Raw genomic sequence first — 23,409 nt, 5'->3', positions numbered from 1 at the left:
TTGTTGTCGTTGTAATAAGATCTTAAAAGAATGAAATTTGGCTTTATATCATTAGCAATATCATTAGACATAAATTAAGAGCTGAACTGAACTGAACTGAACTGAACTGAACTGAACTGAGCTGAACTGAACTGAGCTGAACTGAACTGAGCTGAACTGAACTGAACTGAACTGAACTGAATTTCAACGGAACAGAACAGGCCCTAAATCCACATTTTTTTTCTTTTCCTTTTTGAGACAAAGGTTTGTTTGGTTGAATTATTATGTGTCTTATGTCAAACCACTTTGGATAGGTTTGTAATAGCCGACACATACGTACATGAAATGTCTATATACTCCAAATTGAATTAGCAATTAGTACTTACAAAATTATCAGAGTTAGTTGATTAAAGTATTAAAGGAGGTATTTAAGATTAGAATCTAGTTTTTATATACGTATAACATTTTTATTTTTTCGTATGAAACTCTCTAAATTAAAAATATGTACGTAATAAAATAAATTTACTTTTATCCTTTAGTAGCATAAAAGGCATATGCTGATATGCATGTATATTAGGGCTGTTCAATTTCGGATATTCGATCCGATCCGATCCGAAAATTCAGATATCCAAAATTTTCGGATCGGAGAAATTGCGATCCGAATCCGATCCGAAATTTTCAGATATCCGGATTTTCGGATCGGATAGTCGGGTTTTCGGATCGGGTAGTTAAAATTTTCGGACAAAATCCGATCCGTATCCGATCCGAAAATCCGAAATTTTTTCGGATATCCGATCCGAAATATCCGAAACCTTAAAAATCGGATCGGATATCCGAAATTTCGGATCGGATATTTCGGACCGGATATTTTTGAACACCCCTAATGTATATGATGTATTTAAGTTAGCATTAACACATATAATTGTAATTGCAAGATATATAATATAGGGTTTTATTGCAAATTTTGAAATCAATTATATTATATTCAGTCTCCCTTTGTAAATTAATGCTTACTTTTGGACAATCATGATAATGTTGATCATTTTCTTTTTGATGTTATCAGGCATAACGAAATTTCCCAAGAGATTTTTCTGTCTTTTAGCTAATAAATAGTAAAGGAAATTCCACCCAAAAAATATATATATACATAGTAAAGGAAAGAGCCAAAAGTTAGTTACGTAACTACATATATGTACATATTACAGACTTCTCTCTCGACTCTCGAGTCTCCCATAAAAATGTTTAATTTTCATTTTCTAAAATAACAAATTTGAGTTATTATACAACTCCATTCATTTGGAATTGAAAATTTTACAACATTTGATTTTTATAGGTCAAATATTGTGAACTACGATCACATTTTTAAACTAATAATCCGTGTGTAAATAGTTAATTACAAATATTATCAATTTAAATGAAAATTACTTAGGATAACATAACAAAATTTCAACTTTTTTTTTATTAATAAATAGCGAATTGTTTTAATTATTGTTAAAGTGACATCTCATATAAAAACACAATAATCACTTAAAGTTAAATCACTCAAATATAGCGCATAGTGCTTTACTAGAAATGAATGGATTATAAAAGTGGAAAGAAGAGGGTTAAAAATCAAAGATGACGAAGCTTTCATTGATTTTTAATATTCAATTCATTCTTAAATCCATGAACTTTCACACGTAGATAAGTAAAAATTTTTTTTTAAGGACTATCCTATAATAGTATAATAAAATAGAGGGGTCCCAACTCCAAAAAAAAAGAGTTCCAATTATTTGGTGTGTAAACCGTGAAATTTACTTCGTAGAAGTATATATTATATAGTCAATGTTTCAGAATGATGAGGAGTTGTTAAAGTTTGGTAGCAATTTCAAACATGCATATAATGCACATGTATACAAGTTGGTAGAAGAACTTAATCTTTAACCTACCACATTAACCTCTTTTCTAATTAATTAATTATTTGATTTCATGGTAAAACAATTGACGTTTTATGTGAAATATGAAGCTAATTACCACCAACTTTCTTGCAAAAAAATGTAGATTGTACATCATCTTTATGTGAGATGATTTACAGCAGTAGATAGATGGTAAATTTAAATTAGCTATAATTACCCTTTAACTTGATAGATAGGTAATAATTAGTCGTGTCAATTTTCTACTAAAGAAAGTATTTTATTTAGATAGCCTATATAGATAGGTAATACTACCATTATGTATATTTAGATAATGCATTACGATCATATGTGTAATTGTGTTTATTTAAAGCTAGATTAGAATACAACTAACAAACTCTGACAAAAAACAAAAAAGAATTGAATACAATTAACAAATATATACATGTCATCAATGATGATTAATAAGAGTTTTTTTTTAACAAGGTACGGATGTATTGTTTATACTATATACTTGTATAATATCTGTTATAGAGTTTCATACATCGCCAAGAAAGGAGTTGCATGCTTCATTCTTAATTTAATTTAATTATTGTTGCATGCAAGTTCAGTTGATAGCAAAATTAATACTCTTCCATTTTCTATTATACGAATTTTTTAATATATATATATATATATATATATATATATATATATATATATATATATATCATATAACTAATATATAAAGCTAAACTTTTAGCCAGGTCACGACGTTGTCACTACTAGAAATAGGCAAAATAGCGATGGTTTACTTCCGACGGACGGTTTTTCCGTCGCAAAATTCAAAAATTACGACGGATTTTTTTCCCTCGCAACTTTACGACGGATTTAAATATCTACGACGAAAATTCCGTAGTAATCTTGCGACGGAATTTTTTTCCCTCGTAATTTTCTTTTTACGACTGAATATTTCGTCGAAAATATGTTTGCGACGGAATATTCCGTCGTAAAATGAAAATTACAAGGGAAAAAAATTCCGTCGCAAGATTATACGTTTTTTTAAAAAATACCCAAATTGGACTAAACCTAAAAAATCGAATTGGAAACAGAAGAAAGAGAAGGAGAGAGAAAGAGAGAGGGAAAGAGAAAAAGGGGCATCCGTCGCCGGCCGTCCCGATTCCGGCGCCGGTCTTCACCAATCTGCCGCCGACGAAGACCAAAACGAAAGGAGGACGAAAAGGAGAAAGAGGACGAAAAGGAGAAAGCGAAAGAGGACGAAAAGGAGAAAGAGAAAGAGGTCGAGCCTCCGTTTTCCGGCGACCATCCGTTGACGCTTCTGGTTGTTGCCGGCGCCACGTCTAGGTAAGTTGTTTTTGTTTTTTGTTGTTTTTTTTTATTCGGTTTTTTTTACAACACATTCATATCTGCAGCCTTCCTTGACACCACAACCGCAGCCTCCCTTGACCACCGCAGCCTCCGGCCTCCTCCCTTCCCTCGCCGTGGCTGAAGCAGTTGGTAAGTTGTCCTTTCCCCAATTTTTTTTAATTTTTTTTTAATAATAAACTCTTATTTATTTAATTTAATTATTTTTTTAAAATATTTTGTATGTAGGATTTGTACAATTTGTCAAAAACAAGTGCAGATCTAAAGGTTAGTCACATTACAAACCCTAATATAATGTGTTTTAGTTTAGTTTAGTTACTTTTTTTTTGTGTAAGTATGTTAGTTTAGTTTTGTTTTGTTTACTTTTTAATGTGGTTTAATTTAGTTTAGTTTTACTAAAGTATATTAGATTAGTTTAATATTATGAAACTTTAGTTTAGTTTATTTTAATATAATGTGGTTTAATTTAGTTTAGTTTTACTAAAGTATATTAGATTAGTTTAATATTATGAAACTTTAGTTTAGTTTATTTTAATATAATGTGGTTTAATTTAGTTTAGTTTTACTAAAGTATATTAGATTAGTTTAATATTATGAAACTTTAGATTAGTTTTATGATATGTTTGTTTATGTTAAGTTTAATTATGATATATTTGTATAATTTTTTGTATGTTAGTTAAGTATATATATTTTTTAAAAAAATCATTTGCATAATCATATGCCTAGATACCCGTTCAAGGCATACACATTAGGAGTATGTCTTGAATAGTCCCCGGTTGGGACTGCCCTTGTACGTTTATTCTCACTTAGGTGGTGAATGTATTCCTTTGTTTTAATTCTAAGGAAGATCCTTGCTTGTCATTTCTCTACAATGTTCTCTAGGTACATATATAGGTGTTTCTAATCGCCTATATTGTGTACTCGAGGACTGTAGGGAGATGCTGCCGGATTTTCGATAGAATTGAAATTCTGGCATACATTCACTAGTGAGATTGAACGTACAAGGATGGGTTAGGTTGGAGTGATAAGGACCCTTGGAAATCATTTCTCTTCTCATTTGCATTTCCATAACAGTTTGATCTACAATGAATATATATTGTGCTTTATGACTAATGTGATTAATGGCCATTTTCCTACAAAGGGTTTTCCGACAACCATTTACGACGGAATTCCGTCGTAAACCAATTTTACGACGGAATTTACATAGTTTATGACGAACTTTTTCCGTCGCAATTAAGGTGTTTTCTAGTAGTGTGCGACACTTGGCGTTCTAACTTTTTGCCAAGTGTCGCAACACGTTGGATAGATTTAAATAAACTTCATAAGATAATATATATATATATATATATATATATATATATATATATATATATATATATATATATATATATATATATATATATATATATATATATATAAAGCTAAACTTTTAGCCAGGTCACGACGTTGCGACACTTGGCGTTCTAACTTTTTGCCAAGTGTCGCAACACGTTGGAAAGATTTAAATAAACTTCATAAGATAAAAAAAAAAGTTAATTTAGAATTCTATTTGGATAAAATTTTAAGTTTAGAATTTTATTTTCGATAAAATACCAACATTTCAGAGATACAAATTGAATTATAATTTTATTCAAAAAAAATTATTAGATTATAATTCTCAAAAATTATGGTATAAATTTATTTTTCATGTCATAATATTTTTTAGGAGTGAAATAATTAGTTTAAAGCGTATAACATCTATTTATAATATATAATAATAGGTTAAAATAATATACTTCACAACCAATAGGATTTTATTACTACATAAACCTGTCAATTAGGATCGGGTCATGAATCATCTCGGATTGAGTTCACTTTAGATTACGAGTCAAGAAATGTTCAACCCTTGCCCAAAGATTTTGGTTCTGGTCAACCCAACGAGCTTTGAACATTTATCTGATTTACTTTATTATTTGTTTTTTTTAATGTATTAAATCGAACATTTCCTCCAATAACATTATTATTAGTCATTACATGCCTACTAGATAGTAAATCATCACAAAAGCACATTAATAAGCTAATTTTGTATCAATGGTATATTTTAAAATTTGACATATAGATTAAAAAAATTATCTTTAAATTCAATAAACAACCCGGGCATCGCACGAGCACAAAACTAGTATATATATATGTTAATAAGCAACTATTACGAGTTAATTTTTGGATTTATCTTAAGTGTTATCTAATTATAGATCGATTTTTTTATTTTTTATTTTTAAATATCATTGATCGTCAATACATAGTCGTTTTGTATATTTATCATTTTACATCAACATGTATCAAGAGTAGCTAAATATCGAAATTTAACCTTTTAACACGGATATATTTAATGCAAACGAGAGAACGAGAACTTAATCAACAAGATATTTACTCAATATCCGTTTGTCCTTATATATAGCTAGATCCTTACATATTACAACCTCTTCTTTCACACACACATATATATTAGGTAATTGCGTCGTTGTTGCTAAGGTATATTGTAATAAAGGGCATTTATCCTCGTTCTTCCGATCCCCCACTCCCATTTCCCCCCAAAAAAGAAAAAAAAAAAGTATATAGGTACTAAATGTTGGCCATTGCTTAAAAATAAAGAGCTAGGCAGTGCAATTTTAGTTATGAAAAAAGATATGAATATTCTTCCTAACAATGTCAACCAAAAGACGTAAAATAAGATGGGCATCTATACCTTTGTGCTTTGTCTATTAACGGACTGTATTTGTGTATGTGCATAATTATATGTCATGCAGTGTCATCCATATAGTTCGTTATTATTCTCTTCTTATCACATTCATATATTGTATTATCTTAATCTTCACTTAATTAATTGCGTTGTTAAGATTAATCAACTAATTAAATGGAAGTGGTTCTTCTTACAAAGAGATGATTAGATACCGATCATCACTTTGATTTAGATGTTAATATATTGAAAAGGAAAGATTAGATACGAGTCACTTTCATAGTGCTTGATTAAAATAATTATTAATTTATATAACGAGTTTATAATTAAACCGAATTAAGCATAGTTTATTGGACATCACAAAAACTAGTGAGGTAGGTAGGGGAATTGAGTAATTGCCAAAGACAAATAGCATGACTAAATTGTTGAATAAAAGACGAGAAACACTACTTCTTCCATTCATTTTTTATCAACTATTCTATATGCCAAAGACAAATAACAAGATTAAATTATTGAATAAAAGACGAGAAACACTACTTCTTCCATTCATTTTTTATCAATTATTCTACCTATTATTTTAGCTAACGCAAATAATTTTATGGATTTTTTTTTTTTCAAAGAGTGTTATACTTGTAGCCAAATAATAAATATACAAGTATATTTTAAGTTAAACATTTCTCACAAGTTCTGACCAAACAAAAAACTAGATTATGTTCATTGTAACCTAATTAACAAGTATAATATTTCCTTAATCAAGCAAATACTTTTGATTAGTTAGGCAAATTAAAGAAAGGAGACAATTTGAAGGCATTATTTTTAGCCATCTTGTCTCTCTAATCTAATAACTTTAATTATGAACCACATTCAAAGGTACGAGTATTACTAAACCACAAACCACACATAATGACAAGAAACACCAAAGTCATCCATCCTTCACCCAAAAAAGATGCTCAAATAATTAAATGTACGTACTACAAGTATGTATTCTTTCCCTACTTGTGGAAAGCTTCTAGTTCGAGGCATATACGATTATTATTAGCAAAATGCTTTGCCTTTGCCCATATTCAATTTAGCAAAGCAACTAACCTGCTCACCTCACCGAGGGCACATGTCCAAGTTGGCTCCCCACTTATTATTAGGGGAATTGAGTGATGTAGATGAGATCGATAAATCTTTGTCATTAGATGTTAGTGATGACAAACTTTAAAAATCTAACAAAATTCCAAATGATAATGTAAGCTAATACTCCGCATATCAATTGTCATTATCTGAGTATTTTGTATATCGGATCATAAAACACACCCTTGTTAATTATCAACAAGTGAAAATAATTATATATATCCGGGTGCATGCATGGTATGTGCACACACCAAAGGGAATTTTTTTGCTCATTGCACTCAAGCCTGTGAGTATGGGCAAAAGGAAGTTTGTAGGGCTTGTGAGTTTGTGACGGCCGAGAAGGCCAAGGCAGACAGTAGCGTCAATGAAGTCTCACGTGTTAAAATTGCAAAAAATGGTGCAGTATGTGTAAAGGCCTAATAACACACAATCATTTAAGCAAAGATAATAGGATCGAAAGTGGTCAAAGTTTATAAACTTTGATCATTAGTTTATACACTTAATTTATATTATACAATTACTAAAGTAATATATATATGTTTCTTCGTTTTGTGTTAAAAAAGTTTATACACTTAATTTGTTCAGTTGCACTCTGTAATCAAATGGAAATCGCCAACTTGGCTAGTCTAAGCTAAGTCATCACAAAACTCGTTGGCCAAAATATGATGAAATAGGCGACTTTAAAATTAATTGGACTTTGGAATTTGGACTACATTATTGACCTAAATTGTTGTACGTTTGTGACAATTGACTAGAGATGTTGAATTGTTGCCTAATCCTCTTGATTTATAGGGAGCCTACATTCATTTTTTTCTATGGAGTAATTAATTTATGTTGTACCTCTTCAGTAACTTATCTAGTAAAACGTCATTAAAGGAGGTAATTTTCACCCCCTTATGATTTGGGATATAAGATTGGTAACGAGAATTGAACCATTGTCATTATTAAAAGGTGTGTGGAAACTATTAATAAACCACTTGTAGATTTAAACGGACTTATATGACCCGGGGGGATCGATGCCCCACACATTAACTTTAATTTGGAATTTTTTTTAATGAAAATGCCTTTAAAATTGTACAATTTTCTATTTTTCTAACCTAGAAAGGAAATATGTTAGGGTTTTTCTCATACCCCACAACATCCCAGGAGGTCATATAGATGGCTTGAACTGCCCCATTTTGCCTTTAAACGATCAATTTAAGCTTTTAGAATAATTTTGACAATTTTTTAGATTTCAAACATTTTTACTTTTTCAATCAAGAAAAGAAAAGGTTGATATGTTTTCCATGGACACGACAAAAACCTAGGAGGCCATTTAGGTGCAGTGGTTGGAATTGTCCACTCTATCTATAAAAACTTTATATTTTTAGCGTTTACGAACACGACTCAGCTCCCTTCACTAACTCTAGCCAAGCACAAACTTCCATGATCAATTGGTGGTCCCTACAATTATATAGTTCCAATTCTTCTAAACAACATTATATGATTTTGGATAGCGACCCTTACTCTTCGAAAGTTTTCGACAACAGGTCCCGAAACCACTAAAAATGATATATTCTACGCATTATAACCTTCATTTTTGGATTATTTTGACTTATTTAATCTTGGAATGGAAAGAGGTCGGAGTTATTCCCATATACCTCACAATACCCTAGGAAGTCATTTGGTAGTTGAAACTTGAAACCGCCCATTTTGCCTTTGTATGGTATCTCCTTTCATTTACTCGGTCAAGACAGTCACGATCCTTTATATATGTGACAAACTAATGGCCATATATTATTCCAAACAATATTATCTGATGTCATGATGCATACTTTACCATCCAAAACATATTCGACACTTAATTTCAAAACATGTGAAAATTGTCCAATAAATTCACTCATTATAACCTTTAATTTTCGACTATTTTAAACCTAGAAGAAAAGAGGTTGAGGTGCTTCCCAAAACTTCACGAAACCCCAAGAGGCATTTTGGGTGGTTGGATTTGAAATAAGTCTCTAAAGATCCAAATATGACATAAATTAAAATATAACAAAGTAAATGAAAATAAATAAAATGTTATTGTTTGAGTTTGTGTGCATAATTAGAGCTGTCAATTTGGGTAAACGGGTCGGGTAAGAGTGGGTCGGCTCAACTCGGGTTGTGTTAGTTCAAATTAATTCTATACCCTATGCGGGTCGAGTTTGGGTTAGGTCATGCTTGAGTCGGGTCACGTCGGGTCATACTTCTTATTGGGTTTGGGTCAGGTTTAGGTCGTGTTAATAACAGGTCGGGTTACATTCGGGTCTGGTGAACAATAGGTCGGGTTAAAACGGGTTAGGGTAATTCTCGGGTTCGAGTCGAGTTCGATTCAAGTCAATAATTGACGGGTTAGAATCAGGTTGGGTCATTCTCAGGTTTGAGTTGGGTTCGATTCAAGTCAATAATTTGCGGATTATAATCAAGTCGGGTCATTTTCAAGACGAGTCATTCTCGGGTTCAAGTTGGGTTTGGTTCAAGTCAATAATTTGCTGGTTATAATCAGGTTGAGTCATTTCCAAGTCAGGTCATTCTTAGATTCAAGTCGGGTTATGTTCAAGTCAATAATTTGCAGGTTACAATCACGTCAGGTCGATCATTTCCAAGTCAGGTCATATTCGGGTTCAACTAACTATAAATAGATAATTATCATTTTTATCAAGCTAATTATTTCCTTTGAATATAATATATATAGCAATATACTAGGGAAATATAGTTTATAATTTAAGAATATAATTATCTCCTTTGACCATACAACAAATATATACTATATTTAACTCTTAAATTTGAGGATGATGCTCCTTACTTTTGCTGGCCTGGACTGACTTGGTCTCCCAAGACAAAATTCTTTGATCAACAATAGTAAGGTGGTCTAAATTGCATTTAATGTGATTTGAAATCTGGTCAGTAACAACTTGGGTTGAATTTAGGTCGGATAAATAACAAGTCGTGTTAATTTGGAGTTGGGTTAGTAACATATCGGGTTGAATTTTTGGGTTGGGTAAGTAATAGGTATGGTAAAATTAGGGTTGGGTCAATAACAAGTCAGGTTGAATTTGGGTCAGGTCAATAACAAGTCGGGTTGATTTCGAGTCGGATTTGTAAAAGGTTATGTTAAATTCAGGTCGGGTTAAGTTCAGGTCAGGTTAGTAACAAGTAGGGTTAAATTCAAGTTTTGACGGATTATAACGGGTTTGGGTCAATTTCGGTTCAAGTCGAGTTCGGTGCAAGTTAATAAAATTGGCCGTTATAAATCGGTAAATTGGTGCAAGTTGTAAACCGGTAAATTGGCTATTTAAAAGAAAATTGAATGGTTCTACACACCCAATTGGACTCCCGGAGGATATTAGGGACCATGGTAAACATTTCGGCAATTTTTATTTCCGGGCGAAAAAAAGTCAAAAAATTCAAAAACTGAAGGCTAATATCCACGCTTTTTGAGAAATTTTGGAGGTTTCGGAGCCCGGTGTCGAAAAGTGCTGAAATTCTATGGAATACATCTCGGGGTCATATAAAACTATTTGGAACCTTATATGATCATTATTTGTTGTCATAAATGTTCGTGGTAGGCTTGAATTAATGAAATCGGTGCAAATTGTAAATCGGTAAATTGGTCGTTTAAAGGAAATTGGATGGTTCCATCCACCCAATTGGACTCCCATAGGTATTAGGGACCATGGTAAACATTTCGGAAATTTTTATTTTCAGGCGAAAAAAAATCAAAAAATTTCAAAATTGAAGGCTAATATCCATGCTTTTTGAAAATTTTTGGAGGTTTCGAGGCACGATGTCGAAAAGTTTTGAAATTTTAGGGGATACATCTCGGGGTCATATAATGTCGTTTGGAACCTTTTATAATCATTATATGTTGTCATAAAAAATGTTCGTAGTAGGCTTGAGTTAATGAAATTTGTGCAAGTTGTAAACCTGTAATTAAATTGACCATTTAAAGGCAAATTGGATGGTTCCACCAACCCAATTGGACTCCCAGAGGGTATTAGGTACCATGGTAAAAATTTCGGCAATTTTTATTCCCGGGCGAAAAAAAAATCTAAAAAATCCAAAATTGAAGACTAATATCCACGCTTTTTGAGAAATTTTGGAGGTTTCGGAGCACAGTGTCGAAAAGTTTTTAAATTTTATGGGATACATCTCGAGGTCATATAATGCTGTTTGGAACCATATATGATCATTATTTGTTGTCATAAATGTTCGTGGTAGGGCTTGAGTTAATGAAATCGATGCAAGTTGTAAACCGGTAAATTGGTTGTTTAAAGAGAAATTGTATGGTTCCACCCACCCAATGGGACTCCTGGACGGTATTAGGGAGTATGGTAAAAATTTCGGCAATTTTTTTTCCCAGGCAAAAAAAAAGTCAAAAATTGAAAAATTGAATGCTAATATCCACGCTTTTGAGAATTCTGAAGGATTTAGGGCCCGGTGTCGAAAAGTCTTAAAATTGTAGGGGATACATCTCAGGGTCATTTAATTCCATTTTGGAACCATACATGATCATTATTTGTTGTCATAAATGTTCGTGGTAAGCTTGAGTTGATGAATCGGTGCAAGTTATAAACTGGTAAATAGGCCGTTTATAGGAAAATTGGATGGTTCCACCCACCCAATTGGACTCACGAATGATATTAGAAACCATGGTAAACATTTCGGCAATTATTATTTTCCGGCGAAAAAAAGTCAAAAAAATTTCCAAAATTTAAGGCTAATATCCACGCTTTTTCATTTTGGAGGTTTCGGGGCCTGGTATCGAAAAGTCTTGAGATTCTAGGGAATACATCTCAGACTCATATAATTTCATTTGGAACCATATATGATCACTATTTGTTGTCATAAATGTTCAGGGTAGGCTTAAGTTAATGAAATCGGTGCAAGTTGTAAATCGGTAAATTGACCGTTTAAAGGCAAATTGGATGGTTCCACCCACCCAATTGGACTACCGGAGGATATTAGGGACCATGGTAAATATTTCAACAATTTTTATTTTCTGGCGTAAAAAGTCAAAATTTTCCAAAATTGAAGGCTAATGTATACGCTTTTTGAGAAATTTTGGAGGTTTCAGGGCCCGGTGTCGAAAAGTCTTGAAATTCTATGGGATACATCTCGAGGTCATATAACGCCGTTTGGAACCATATTTGATCATTATTTGTTGTCATAAATGTTCGTGGTAGGCTTGAATTAATGAAATCGATGCAAATTGTAAACCGGTAAATTGGTCGTTTAAAGGCAAATTGGATGGTTCCATCGCCCACCTTATTGCACTCCTGGAAGGTATTAGGGAACAGGGTAAACATTTCGGCAATTTTTTATTTCCCAGCGAAAAAAATAAAAAAAAATTCAAAATTGAAGTTAATATCCACGTTTTTAAAAAATTTTAGAGGTTTTGGGGCCTGGTGTAGAAAATTATTAATATTTTAGGGGATACATCTCGGTGTCATATAATGCCGCTTGAAACCATATATGATCATTATATGTTGTCATAAATGTTCGTAGTAGGCTTGAGTTAATGAAATCCGTGAAAGTTGTAAACCGGTAATTAAATTGGCCGTTTAAAGGCAAAATGGATGGTTTCACCAACCCAATTGGACTCTCAGAGGATATAAGGGACCATGGTAAACATTTCGGGAATTTTTAATTTTGGGTAAAAAAAAGTCTAAAAATTCCAAAATTGAAGACTAATATCCACGCTTTTTGAGAAATTTTGGAGGTTTCGGGACCCGGTGTCGAAAAGTCTTGAAATTTTAGGGGATACATCTTAGGGTCATATAATGATGTTTGGAACACTATATGATCATTATTTGTTGTCATAAATGTTCGTGGTAGGCATTAGTTAATGAAATCGATGCAAGTTGTAAACCGGTAAATTGGTCGTTTAAAGGTAAATTGGATGGTTCCACCCACCCAATGGGACTCCCGGATGGTATTAAGGACCATGGTAAATATTTCGGTAATTTTTATTTTCGAGCGAAAAAAGTCAAAAAATTCAAAAACTGAAGGCTAATATCCACGCTTTTTGAGATATTTTGGAGGTTTCGAAGCCTGGTGTCGAAAAGTGTTTAAATTCTATGGGATACATCTCGGGGTCATATAATACTGTTTGGAACCTTATATGATCATTATTTGTTGTCATAAATGTTCGTGGTAGGCTTGAATTAATGAAATCGGTGCAAGTTATAAACCGGTAAATAGGTCATTTAAAGACAAATTGGATGGTTCCACCCACCCAATTGGACTCCCGAAAGGTATAAGGGACCATGGTAAACATTTTGGGAATTTTTATTTTTAGGCAAAAAAAAGTCTAAAAATTCCAAAATTGGAGACTAATATCAACGCTTTTTGAGAAAATTTGGAGGTTTCGGGACCCGGTGTCAAAAAGTGTTGAAATTTTAGGGGATACATCTTGGGGTCATATAATGCTGTTTGGAACCATATATGATCATTATATTTTTCATGAATGTTCGTGGCATGCTTGAATTAATGAAATCGGTGCAAGTTGTAAATCGATAAATTGGTCGTTTAAAGGAAAATTGGATGGTTCCACCTACCCAATTGGACTCAGAGAGGGTATTATAGTCCATGGAAAACATTTCGACAATTCTTATTTATGGACAAAAAAAAAGTCAAAAAATTTAAAAATTGAAGGCGAATATCCACGCTTTTTGAAAAATTTAGAGTCTTAGGGGCTCGGTAAAAGTCTTGAAATTCTAGAGAATACATCTCGGGGTCATATAATGTTATTTGGAACCATATGTAATCATTATTTGTTGGCATAAGTGTTCGTGGTAGGTTTGAGTTAATGAAATCGGTGCAAGTTGTAACATGTAAATCGATAAATTGGTTGTTTAAAGGCAAATTGGATGGTTCCACCCACCCAATTGGACTCCCGGGGGTATTAGGGACCAATTGGACTCCCAGGGGGTATTAGGGACTATGGTATACGATTCGGCAATTTTTATTTCTATGCGAAAAAAAGTCAAAAAAATCCAAAATTGAAGGCTAATATCCATGCTTTTTGAGAAATTTTGAAGGTTTCGGGGCTAGGTGTCGAAAAGTCTTGAGATTTTAGGAGATAAATCTCAGGGTCATATAATGCCGTTTGGAACCATATATGATCATTATATGTTGTCATAAATGTTCGTGGTAGGCTTGAATTAATGAAATCGGTGCAAGTTGTAAGTCGGTAAATTGGCCGTTAAATGGCAAATTGGATGGTTCCACCCACCCAATTGGACTCCCATAGGATATTAGGGACCATGGTAAACCTTTCGGCAATTTTTATTTCCGGGCGAAATAAAGTCAAAAAATTTCAAAATTGAAGGCTAATATCCACGCTTTTTGAGAAATTTTGGAGGTTTCGGGGCCCCGTGTCGAAAAGGCTTGAGATTTTAGGGGATACATCTCGGAGTTATATAATCCCGTTTGGAATCATATATGATCATTATATGTTGTCATAAATTTTCGTGGTAGACTTGAATTAATGAAATCAGTGTACGTTGTAAATTGGTAAATTGGCCTTTTAAAGGCAAATTGAATGGATCCACCCAATCAATTGGACTCCCAAAGGTTATCAGGTACCATGGTAACATTTCGGCAATTTTTATTTCCGGTCAAAAAAATTCCAAAATTGAAGGCTAATATCCACACTTTTGAGAAATTTTGGATGTTTCGGGTAGAGCTTTCAATTCGGGTAAACGGGTCAGGTTTGGGTCGAGTCGATTCAGATTAATTTCACAACCTATGCGGGTCGAGTTCTGGTTGGGTCATGCTTGAGTCGGGTCATGTTGGGTCATACTTTTTATGGGGTTTGGGTTGGGTTTAGGTCGGGTTATTAACAGGTCGGGTGACATTTGGGTCGGGTTTTACGGGTTAGGGTAATTCTCGGGTTCGAGTCAGGTTCGATTCAAGTCAATGATATGCGAGTTAGAATCAGGTCAGGTCATTCTCGGGTTTGAGTCTGGTTCGGTTCAAGTCAATAATTTGCGGGTAATAATCAGGTCGGCTCATTTTTAAGTCGAGCCATTCTCGGGTCCAAGTCGGGTTCGGTTCAAGTCAATAATTTGAGGGTTATAATCAAGTTGGGTCATTTCCAAGTCGGGTCATTCTCGGAGTCAAGTCGGGTTATGTTCAAGTCAATAATTTGCAGGTTACAATCAAGTCGGGTCATTTCCAAGTCAGGTCATATTCAGGTTCAACTAACTATAAATAGATAATTATCATTTTTATCAAGCTAATTATTTCCTTTGAATATAATATATATAGCAATATACTAGGGAAATATAATTTATAATTTAAGAAGATAATTATCTCCTTTGACCATACAACAAATATATACTATATTTAACTCTTAAATTTGAGGATGATGCTCCTTTCTTTTGCTGGCCTGGACCGACTTGGTCTCCCTAGACAAAATGCTTTGATCAACAGTAATAAGGTGGTCTAAATAGCATTTAAGGTGATTTGAAATCGAGTTAGGATTAATTTAGGTTGAATTTAGGTTGGGTCAATAACAAGTCGTGTTGATTTTGGGTCAGGTTAGTAACAGATCGGGTTGTATTTTTGGGTCGGGTTAGTAATAGGCCTGCTAAAATTCGGGTCGAGTAAAAAACAAGTCGGGTTGAATTTGGGTCAGGTCAATAACAAGTCGGGTTGATTTCGAGACGGGTTTGTAAAAGGTTGGATTAAATTCGGGTTGGGTTAGGAACAGGTCGGGTTGAATTCAAGTCAAGTTAGTAACAAGTCGGGTTAAATTCAAATTTTAACGGGTTAAAACGGGTTTGGGTCAATTTCGGTTCAAGTCGGGTTCAGTTCAGGTCAATAATTTACGGGTTACATTCGGGTCGGGTCATATCCAGGTCATTTCATGTTCGGGTTCGGGTCAACTCGGGTTTAGGTTTGGTTTCAGGTCGGGTCAAGTCGGGTTTGGGTCACCATTTTTTGGGTTTAGATGGGTCGGTTAATAATCGGATTTGAATCGGTATTTCAGGTCGGGTCAACTTTTGACAGCTCTATGCATAATTGCATAAAAAGTCTCAAGCCAAAATCAAATACCAGAGTCCAGAGAACAGTACAGTGGTAATGAAAGCTCTTAGAAAATTAAGACTAAAAACACGTTTGACCCAGGAGGCCTAGAGTAAGCATAACTGTAAAAATTACTTTGTATAATGACAACTTTCTTACAAAAATTACACAAATTCATATTAGACCATGCGAAATTTTGAAATAATAATGTTACTTGACTAACTTGAGGTACATTAAGGTATACATCACACCTTTCATAAGGAAACCAACTAAAGTAAGACATAACGCCTTTCAAAAGGCAACCAACCAAAAATTACCCAGCAGATGTATTCAGATGACGAAACATGGAAGACGTTGATAATAGAACAACATATTTTCACATGAAAAGAACCGGAATCGATATCTAATACTTCGTATAATGCTCGAACAACTAAATGCAGCAAGTTTGTTCAAAATAGGAGGGGGCGGGGGAGGGAGAAAGTGATTATTATAGTTATACAACTATAGCAAGAAAAAGAAAGAAATTTGAGCACTTCAATTTCACTGAAAATACATTGAACTTCTGCCACTCTAATTATGCAACCCTTTGTCAATGTCAAACAAACATATGATCAAAATATAAACCACATGAAAAAAAGAAAAAAAATACCTAAAGTTCATAATCTGTTGACATCATACCTGTAGTGTTTTCAGCCAACTCTACATCTTCTCTCAATTTTTAACATCAAACAGCAATGGGCTAAATAATTTAAAAGAAATCAAATTCCAAATAATTATCGGACCCTTTCTGGTCCGGCATACCGACAGCCATAGCAGCTTTCTCGCTTGATGACGCAGGAGGAACGCGAATTCGCTCAAACTCCACTGGCCTTGGTATTTCTGGAGGGCTGGCACACCGGATCAAAGCCCAATTTACACCTTCAAAGAAGGGATGTTGCTTAATCTCTGTTGCTCCTCGTTTGTAGGCCAACCTATGCTGCGGTTCCTTCACTAACAAGCCTCTGATCAGATCCCTTGCCTGAAAACTGACAGCGGGTGACTCTGGGAACCGCAAAGGCTGCCCAACGACGTTGAAGAGGGTTGCTCGATTCCCCGATCCCTTAAATGGTGTCTTTCCAAACAAGAGTTCATACAAAAATATCCCAAAAGTCCACCAATCAACCGCGCTACCATGTCCCTCACCTTTGATGATTTCCGGAGCCAGGTACTCATGGGTCCCAACAAACGACATTGATCGGGCACTTGTGGGTTCTGCAATGAGCTCAGGTAGTGGGCTAACTTGGTTGCCAACTTCGTTTTTTGTTTTAGATTTCTTCTCTTTTTTGGATTTGCTAGAAAAGAGTCTGGGAGTAAAACACGTTGTGGGGGCAACGCATGATGGCTGAATACAAGAGGGTTCAATGCAGGCAGGCTGTACACAATAACCAGAGCTCTTCTTTAAGCCTTCGTTCTCAACGGCTGCTGACTTGACAAGTGTGGGGCTTACAGCACACCGAAGTGAAAGATCAAAGTCAGAGAGCATAATATGACCATCTTCCCTCACCAGGACGTTTTCTGGTTTGAGGTCACGGTAAATAATCCCAAGCATATGAAGGTATTCCATAGCTAGGAGGACTTCTGCTACATAAAACCTGTAAGTCAACATGATAATGTAGAGAATAAGCATATAGGTTAAATCAATGGTCAGGAGTTCAATTAGAAATCTTGAATAATTTCACTTTCAAACATATACTCAATTCTCAGCAGACACTCAGTCACTCATAATGTCGTAAACTAGGACTAAATTACAAGGTAGGATTATAGTTAAAACATAACTTCACCCATTTTCATTATAAACATGGTGATTAGAAGCAGTTAAAGATGTAACAAAAAAAAAAATGATAAGAATTGATGCCTGGAATGTTTACACTATCATATTTGGACAGCAAACTACAAGAGAAAATGTTTCATGAACCATCAACATTCTGACTAAGCACGTTTGTGAGCTGCAAATGCAATTGACATTGTATTCAAAACACAGGCTAAATGGCGTGTCATAGATCCCTCCCTTCAAGTAGTAAAGTATGTGCAATATAACATCTACAGAAATATGGGGATACCCAAACTTTTTTGTTCACTAGGAACCATTTTTATATTACCGCTTTGGTACTTCAATATTCAGGAGATCGTAATGTTATTATACCATTAAATTTTTCGTGTCTAACAATTCTTGTGAGGTTAGTATATTCAAACAAGAAATATATATCATCAATTTTTTTCATCGTCATCACATCAGAAATCTGGACATAGATGCATGATTTAGCCTAATTGAGCAAACTAAACCAAATTACTTCTGTAATGACCCTAAGCGCTTCTCCAGCTCAGGCTGGTTAAAGCATCTTTAACCTTAGCAATGTTTGTATGAGTGACTAATAAGCATATTGCCTCTATTCCCACCTCAGATCAAGAAACTAGTTCTAAATAAGGAACCTAGTTCACATTTTATTTGTGAGGACTTAATGTAGCACAGCACTTGACCAAATTCAGGCAAAGCTCGTTTGTGATGAAATTTGCTGATACTTATTCTACTCGGATCAAGCAAATCAAACCAAGAATATTTATATTAGACTAAGGGACCCAGCTTACATAAGGTGCCCACACACCTCACAGGATCTGAGTTATGCAGCTAGCTCTGCTCAAGCTCAGAGAAGATAGGGTTGAAGTGCAAAGCTTATGGCCAAAGACAGGTCATAAAAACCATCAAATCCACAAACCAGTAATACCCTGTTTATGCAGAATAGGGACAAGAAGTTCATCAAGAGCAAAATATTCAACAATCACCTATCTATCTCTATTGATTTCTGAAGAGCTAGATCATTAGCATATCTCAATTAACAAAAAAAATGGACCAGTGTTTCTGAAAAATAAAAGTGGTTCTTGTTCTTCCAATGCCTGGAATTGTCAGTTTCACTTGCATAAATGCCATTCAGCAAACATATATTTGTTCTTGCATCATGAGATGCACCTTTTTCCTCATTGCAGATACGGAATCTATATCCCATAAAACTATAGAACCAACACAATATACAACAAGAAGTCCTGCCATTACATCAATGTAAGAACTATATAAGTTCTTAAGTTCTACTACATCAATGTATTCACCTCTTTCCCGCCATTACTCTTGTCATTATTTTTTTTCCCAAAGTTGACCATAGGAGTTGTTTGGTTTAACAAAATCAAATGGAGTGGATTGAGAACCCTTACTATGGTGGCCTGGATTGAGAACCTCAAACTATGTTAAATTGATTTGGTTTACCTTGGAATGAATTTGAATTTAGTTAGGGTTTGTGTCTACAGTGGATTTAGAATTTAGGGGGTGAAGTGGGTATGAGATTGTATGAGGTTGGAGTAGAATTAGATACTAATTGTATGAGGTTCCATAGCATAAAATTTCCAACCAAACATTGGAATGGATATAACACCATTCCACCCCATTCCAAAAGCCCCAAACACCCCCTTTAGTAGCCTATCCTAGACATACATATATGTTACCTGGATTTCTCTATCTTGATATGCAAAAGCATACATTACACCATCAACTGCTTGACTAGCACCAATACAGAGTAGATTGGGTCTTTTAGACCTAATGAAACAATCTAGTGCAAACTACCTAGACTATATGTAAGGAAGCAAACTATAGTAGTTTTGCATTGAACCATAAACCCTGAACATCCTTGCATTTTGTCATAAGATGCAGCACTATCTGAAGATTGTAAATTCTTCAAAAGTGAATACTAAAAGACATTAATTTCATAATATTCATATACAAGAACGCGTTTTTATATTTTTAAGAAAATAAATAATTATCAAAGAAAAAAACTCTAATTTTGACAGCATTTGTTCATTAAGTATGAGGATTGAGGACATGGTATTGAGAGGAAAAAAAAAATGCCACAATTTTTGTACATGAAAATCAAACACAACCATAGAAGGTACACTTGGAAAAAGATTAGCGTGGATTAGCCAGTTCTGGGTGGTTTAATTTATTCATCAGTGTGATTTTGAAATACTCAAATACACCTTCACCTTCCATTACAGTGAAAAGGTATCTGAATGCCCTTTTCAAAAATTCTTATATACTAGTACATCATAAGAATTTCAATCACCGCAGGATATCAGCAATCAGAAGTCACCAAGCATAAAATACAGCAGTTAATCAAATCCATGACTGAGCCTATAAGGCGTGGCAACATAACTTAACAAAAACCCGTATTCCATGCTATAAAATTTGGGTATAACTTCTACAAGTATAATTTTTAATGTCACTCTAAATGAACAAACTTAACTTCATTGTTGCAACAACTCTAGATTCAATTGAACACATAAATTGCACGCATCTAGATTTTGGTTTCTAACTTCAAAAAGATTGTGTTTGATTAGGCCCCTTAGACGTGTAAATAAGTAGTACATGCAGGGCATATTAAAAATTTAGAACAGTGTCATTGGTAAAATAAAAAAGGAGCAGTTACACTGCAGCTGACACACAAAATCTTCCCAGGTAAAGAGGAAGATGCAAATGAAAGTTGAAAAGGATTACCATTCAGCATACATGAACTAAAATAAAGCTTCAAGAGATTTTCAGAAAGATAATCCATCATGCAAAAAATGACAAGCAGATAGGCAAAAGGACTAAAAATCTTACTTTACAGCTTGCTCAGTAAAATACTTCCCAGGCTGTCTTTGCCGGAGAGTGTGCAAGTCGCCTCCAGGGCAGAACTCCATGACTAAGCATGAAAATTTCTCTGTCTCAAAGTGAGTATAAAGAGTTGGCAGGAAGGGGTGGTCCAGGGACTGCAAGATTTCTCTCTCTGTTTGCGCCCTGAGCAACTTCTTACGACTTGCAAGAGATGCCTTGTCCATAACCTTCATTGCAAAGTAACATTTCGTACCAGTTAGCTCCGACAGATAGACACTCCCTATATCACCGCATCCCAACCTCTTCAGAAGCCTGAAGTGGTTTAATCCCAAGGCTCCATCTCGTGCACGGACAGCCTGGATGGCTTCCCACCTCAAGTCTTGTGATTTGTGCGGTTTGTTGACACTACTTAAACTGCTACAAGTACTTTCATCACTCACATCGCTGCTTGTGCTAGCTCTGTACATACTACTCTTTCCACTCTCAACAAATTCAGCCCGGCCACTAGTCTTTGCGCTACCACTTGTCTTCGCAAGACTTCCTGCGCCATCGCTAACTTTTGCAGAAGATAATCCAACTCCTTGCTCTGATGTTTTCTTCTCATCCTCAGAACCAAATTCTACCGATCCTCTAGTCCCGATACTTTGAGCAGATGACCCAGGTGGAACTAGCTTGTCATCAGCCAAAGACAAACTAGGACCAAATTTATCAGCTAAATCATTGCTAGATTCCTTTTGATTAGCATGTAACAACTTCTTCTCAGCTACACTATCACTCACAACTTGCTTTGATGAAAAATTTTGCATAGATGGAGGTATCCTATTTGGAGTAAATGGTTCTGTTCTACTAGGCTTATTCGTTGGTGGCGTAGGTGAAGGCCTACGAGTATTCCCTTCAAGAGACTGAGAACCAGAGGCTTTCCTCAGCCTATCCGGAGAAGTTCTCGCACTCGGTTTTGACGACATTTAGATAAATATACACTTATACAGACAAGATAAATGGAAACAATTCTGCATACCCATCACTAAGCCAATCATTTCAATCCATCAAGCCCACCAACTGCAGTTCCATAATCTCCCACTTCTAGCTCCATAAATATCAAGGCTTGTGTCTGAAACAAGTCAACCAAAATGTTTCAGCACAACCATATAAGTAATCTACAAAATACCTTCAGTATATGGATCAACAAGCTACTAATTTCACAATTATCCCCTCTAAAAACCCATAAATTAACATGTATTGAATAATGAACATATGCTAGTAATCTGCCAATATACTATAAAATTGAAGATCATCCTTCAAAATCTTGTTTTCCCACAGTTTCTTACAATCTAAAAGCACCCTTCATTCTTTCAATGCATACTAGAGCGGATCAAAAAATCACAACGCCCAGATAACAAAAAAGAATCAAAACGAAACCGAACCCAAACCCGAAAAATAACACAATAATTGCAAACACAGTTACCTCAACAACCAAAAAACGAGTTCATTCCCCCCAAAAGAAAGGTACATTAGCAATTGTCCAAGAGCAAGACAAATTGATCAGTCAGTATAAATGCCGGGCCAAGTAATGGCTCAAAGTGATCATAAAAGGACAATTAACAAGCAGATAAGAGCAAATTGATTGAGAAATTAAAAAAGAAAAAATATATAAAAGTAAAGAGAGTAATCAAAATCATAAGCAAACAAAAGGGTCAATCAAAAAGCATGTATAGATCCCATCAATCACAATAGACCCACTAAAATTGATCAAAAACTTTATTGTAAAATTGGATCCAAGACCTAATAACACCCCCAAAAAATAAAAAAATAAAAAACCAATGACAATTAAACAAAAAAGGAAGAAACCCCAAAAACCCAGATACTAAAAAACTTACCAGTGTTGCAAAGATCAAAACTTTAGGGTTTTGGGTGCAGAAAAAGGTGATTGATAAAATTGTAGAGAAAGATAAAAAGAGAATGTGAAGAAGAGGAAAGGGTGTTGTTGATTATTGTTGGGAGAGAGTTTGGTGTTTGTGGGCAACCATCAACTCTAACTCTAAGAGATGAGAGGGTCAAAGGTAAAGTGAAGAGGAAAAAGAAAGGAAAAAAAAAAGGTTTTTTTGTATCAATAATTTTCAATGTATTTTGTCCCAAACTTAAGGGTCTGAATCAACATGTGGGCCTCTAAGACCTCCAACCTGTCTCTCATGCTTTTTAGGCAGTGTTTGGTTTCCATCCTTTTTACTACAAGTCTACAAGTACCAAAATTGGTATTTGAGTTCGGGCGATTCTCCGAGTTAGCATAAGTACGAACTATATTATAAGTATTCCGTAGTTATAAATATAAGTATGTATTAGTGTTTTGTATCATCTCATACGAATATTTGAAGTTGATTAAATATATTTGACAAAATATAATTTCTTTACTATCCGTAGGATTGTACCTAATAATAATTTTGCGAAAAACACACCTAGTATGACATAACTTATTGAATAAGTACCTAATGGAGGTTCCCCCAATTCATCATTTTGATCAACTTATTATGTAAATCAAATGACATTTCTGTAAATAATAATCATAGAAAATTATATCAACAGTATTTTATTATTCACCATCAATGAGTCATGTC

At 34.4% G+C, this 23,409-nt stretch overlaps 1 protein-coding gene across 2 annotated transcripts; it reads right to left on the bottom strand.

Annotated features, from left to right (window-relative positions):
• Positions 1-16,628: 16,628 nt before the first annotated feature.
• LOC110707047 (serine/threonine-protein kinase D6PKL1-like) lies at positions 16,629-22,886 on the bottom strand. Of its 2 annotated transcripts, none has more exons than XM_021885073.1 (3): positions 22,675-22,886; positions 20,804-21,908; positions 16,629-17,753 (listed from the first exon to the last, which is right to left on the bottom strand). In XM_021885073.1, exons 2-3 carry the CDS (start codon positions 21,760-21,762, stop codon positions 16,871-16,873), a joined length of 1,842 nt encoding a protein of 613 aa, XP_021740765.1. In that variant the 5' UTR covers positions 21,763-21,908; positions 22,675-22,886; the 3' UTR covers positions 16,629-16,870. The 2 variants fall into 2 exon arrangements, with proteins under 2 accessions (XP_021740765.1, XP_021740766.1); XM_021885074.1 differs by lacking the exon at positions 22,675-22,886 and adding an exon at positions 22,263-22,632.
• Positions 22,887-23,409: the final 523 nt, after the last annotated feature.

This window comes from Chenopodium quinoa, unplaced genomic scaffold (genome assembly GCF_001683475.1).
Source record: "Chenopodium quinoa cultivar QQ74 unplaced genomic scaffold, ASM168347v1, whole genome shotgun sequence".
Taxonomy (NCBI): domain Eukaryota; kingdom Viridiplantae; phylum Streptophyta; class Magnoliopsida; order Caryophyllales; family Amaranthaceae; genus Chenopodium; species Chenopodium quinoa.
Note: the sequence above shows the minus strand (reverse complement) of the source record. Positions and strands in the feature narration are given on the sequence as shown.

Bases quoted from the DNA above. Each gene is read 5' to 3' on its own strand.
- LOC110707047 (XM_021885073.1), bottom strand. From the start codon at position 21,762: ATGTCGTCAAAACCGAGTGCGAGAACTTCTCCGGATAGGCTGAGGAAA. The intron at 17,754-20,803 runs GTAAGATTTTTA...GTTGACTTACAG, and splicing joins TTTACTGAGCAAGCTGTAAA to GTTTTATGTAGCAGAAGTCC.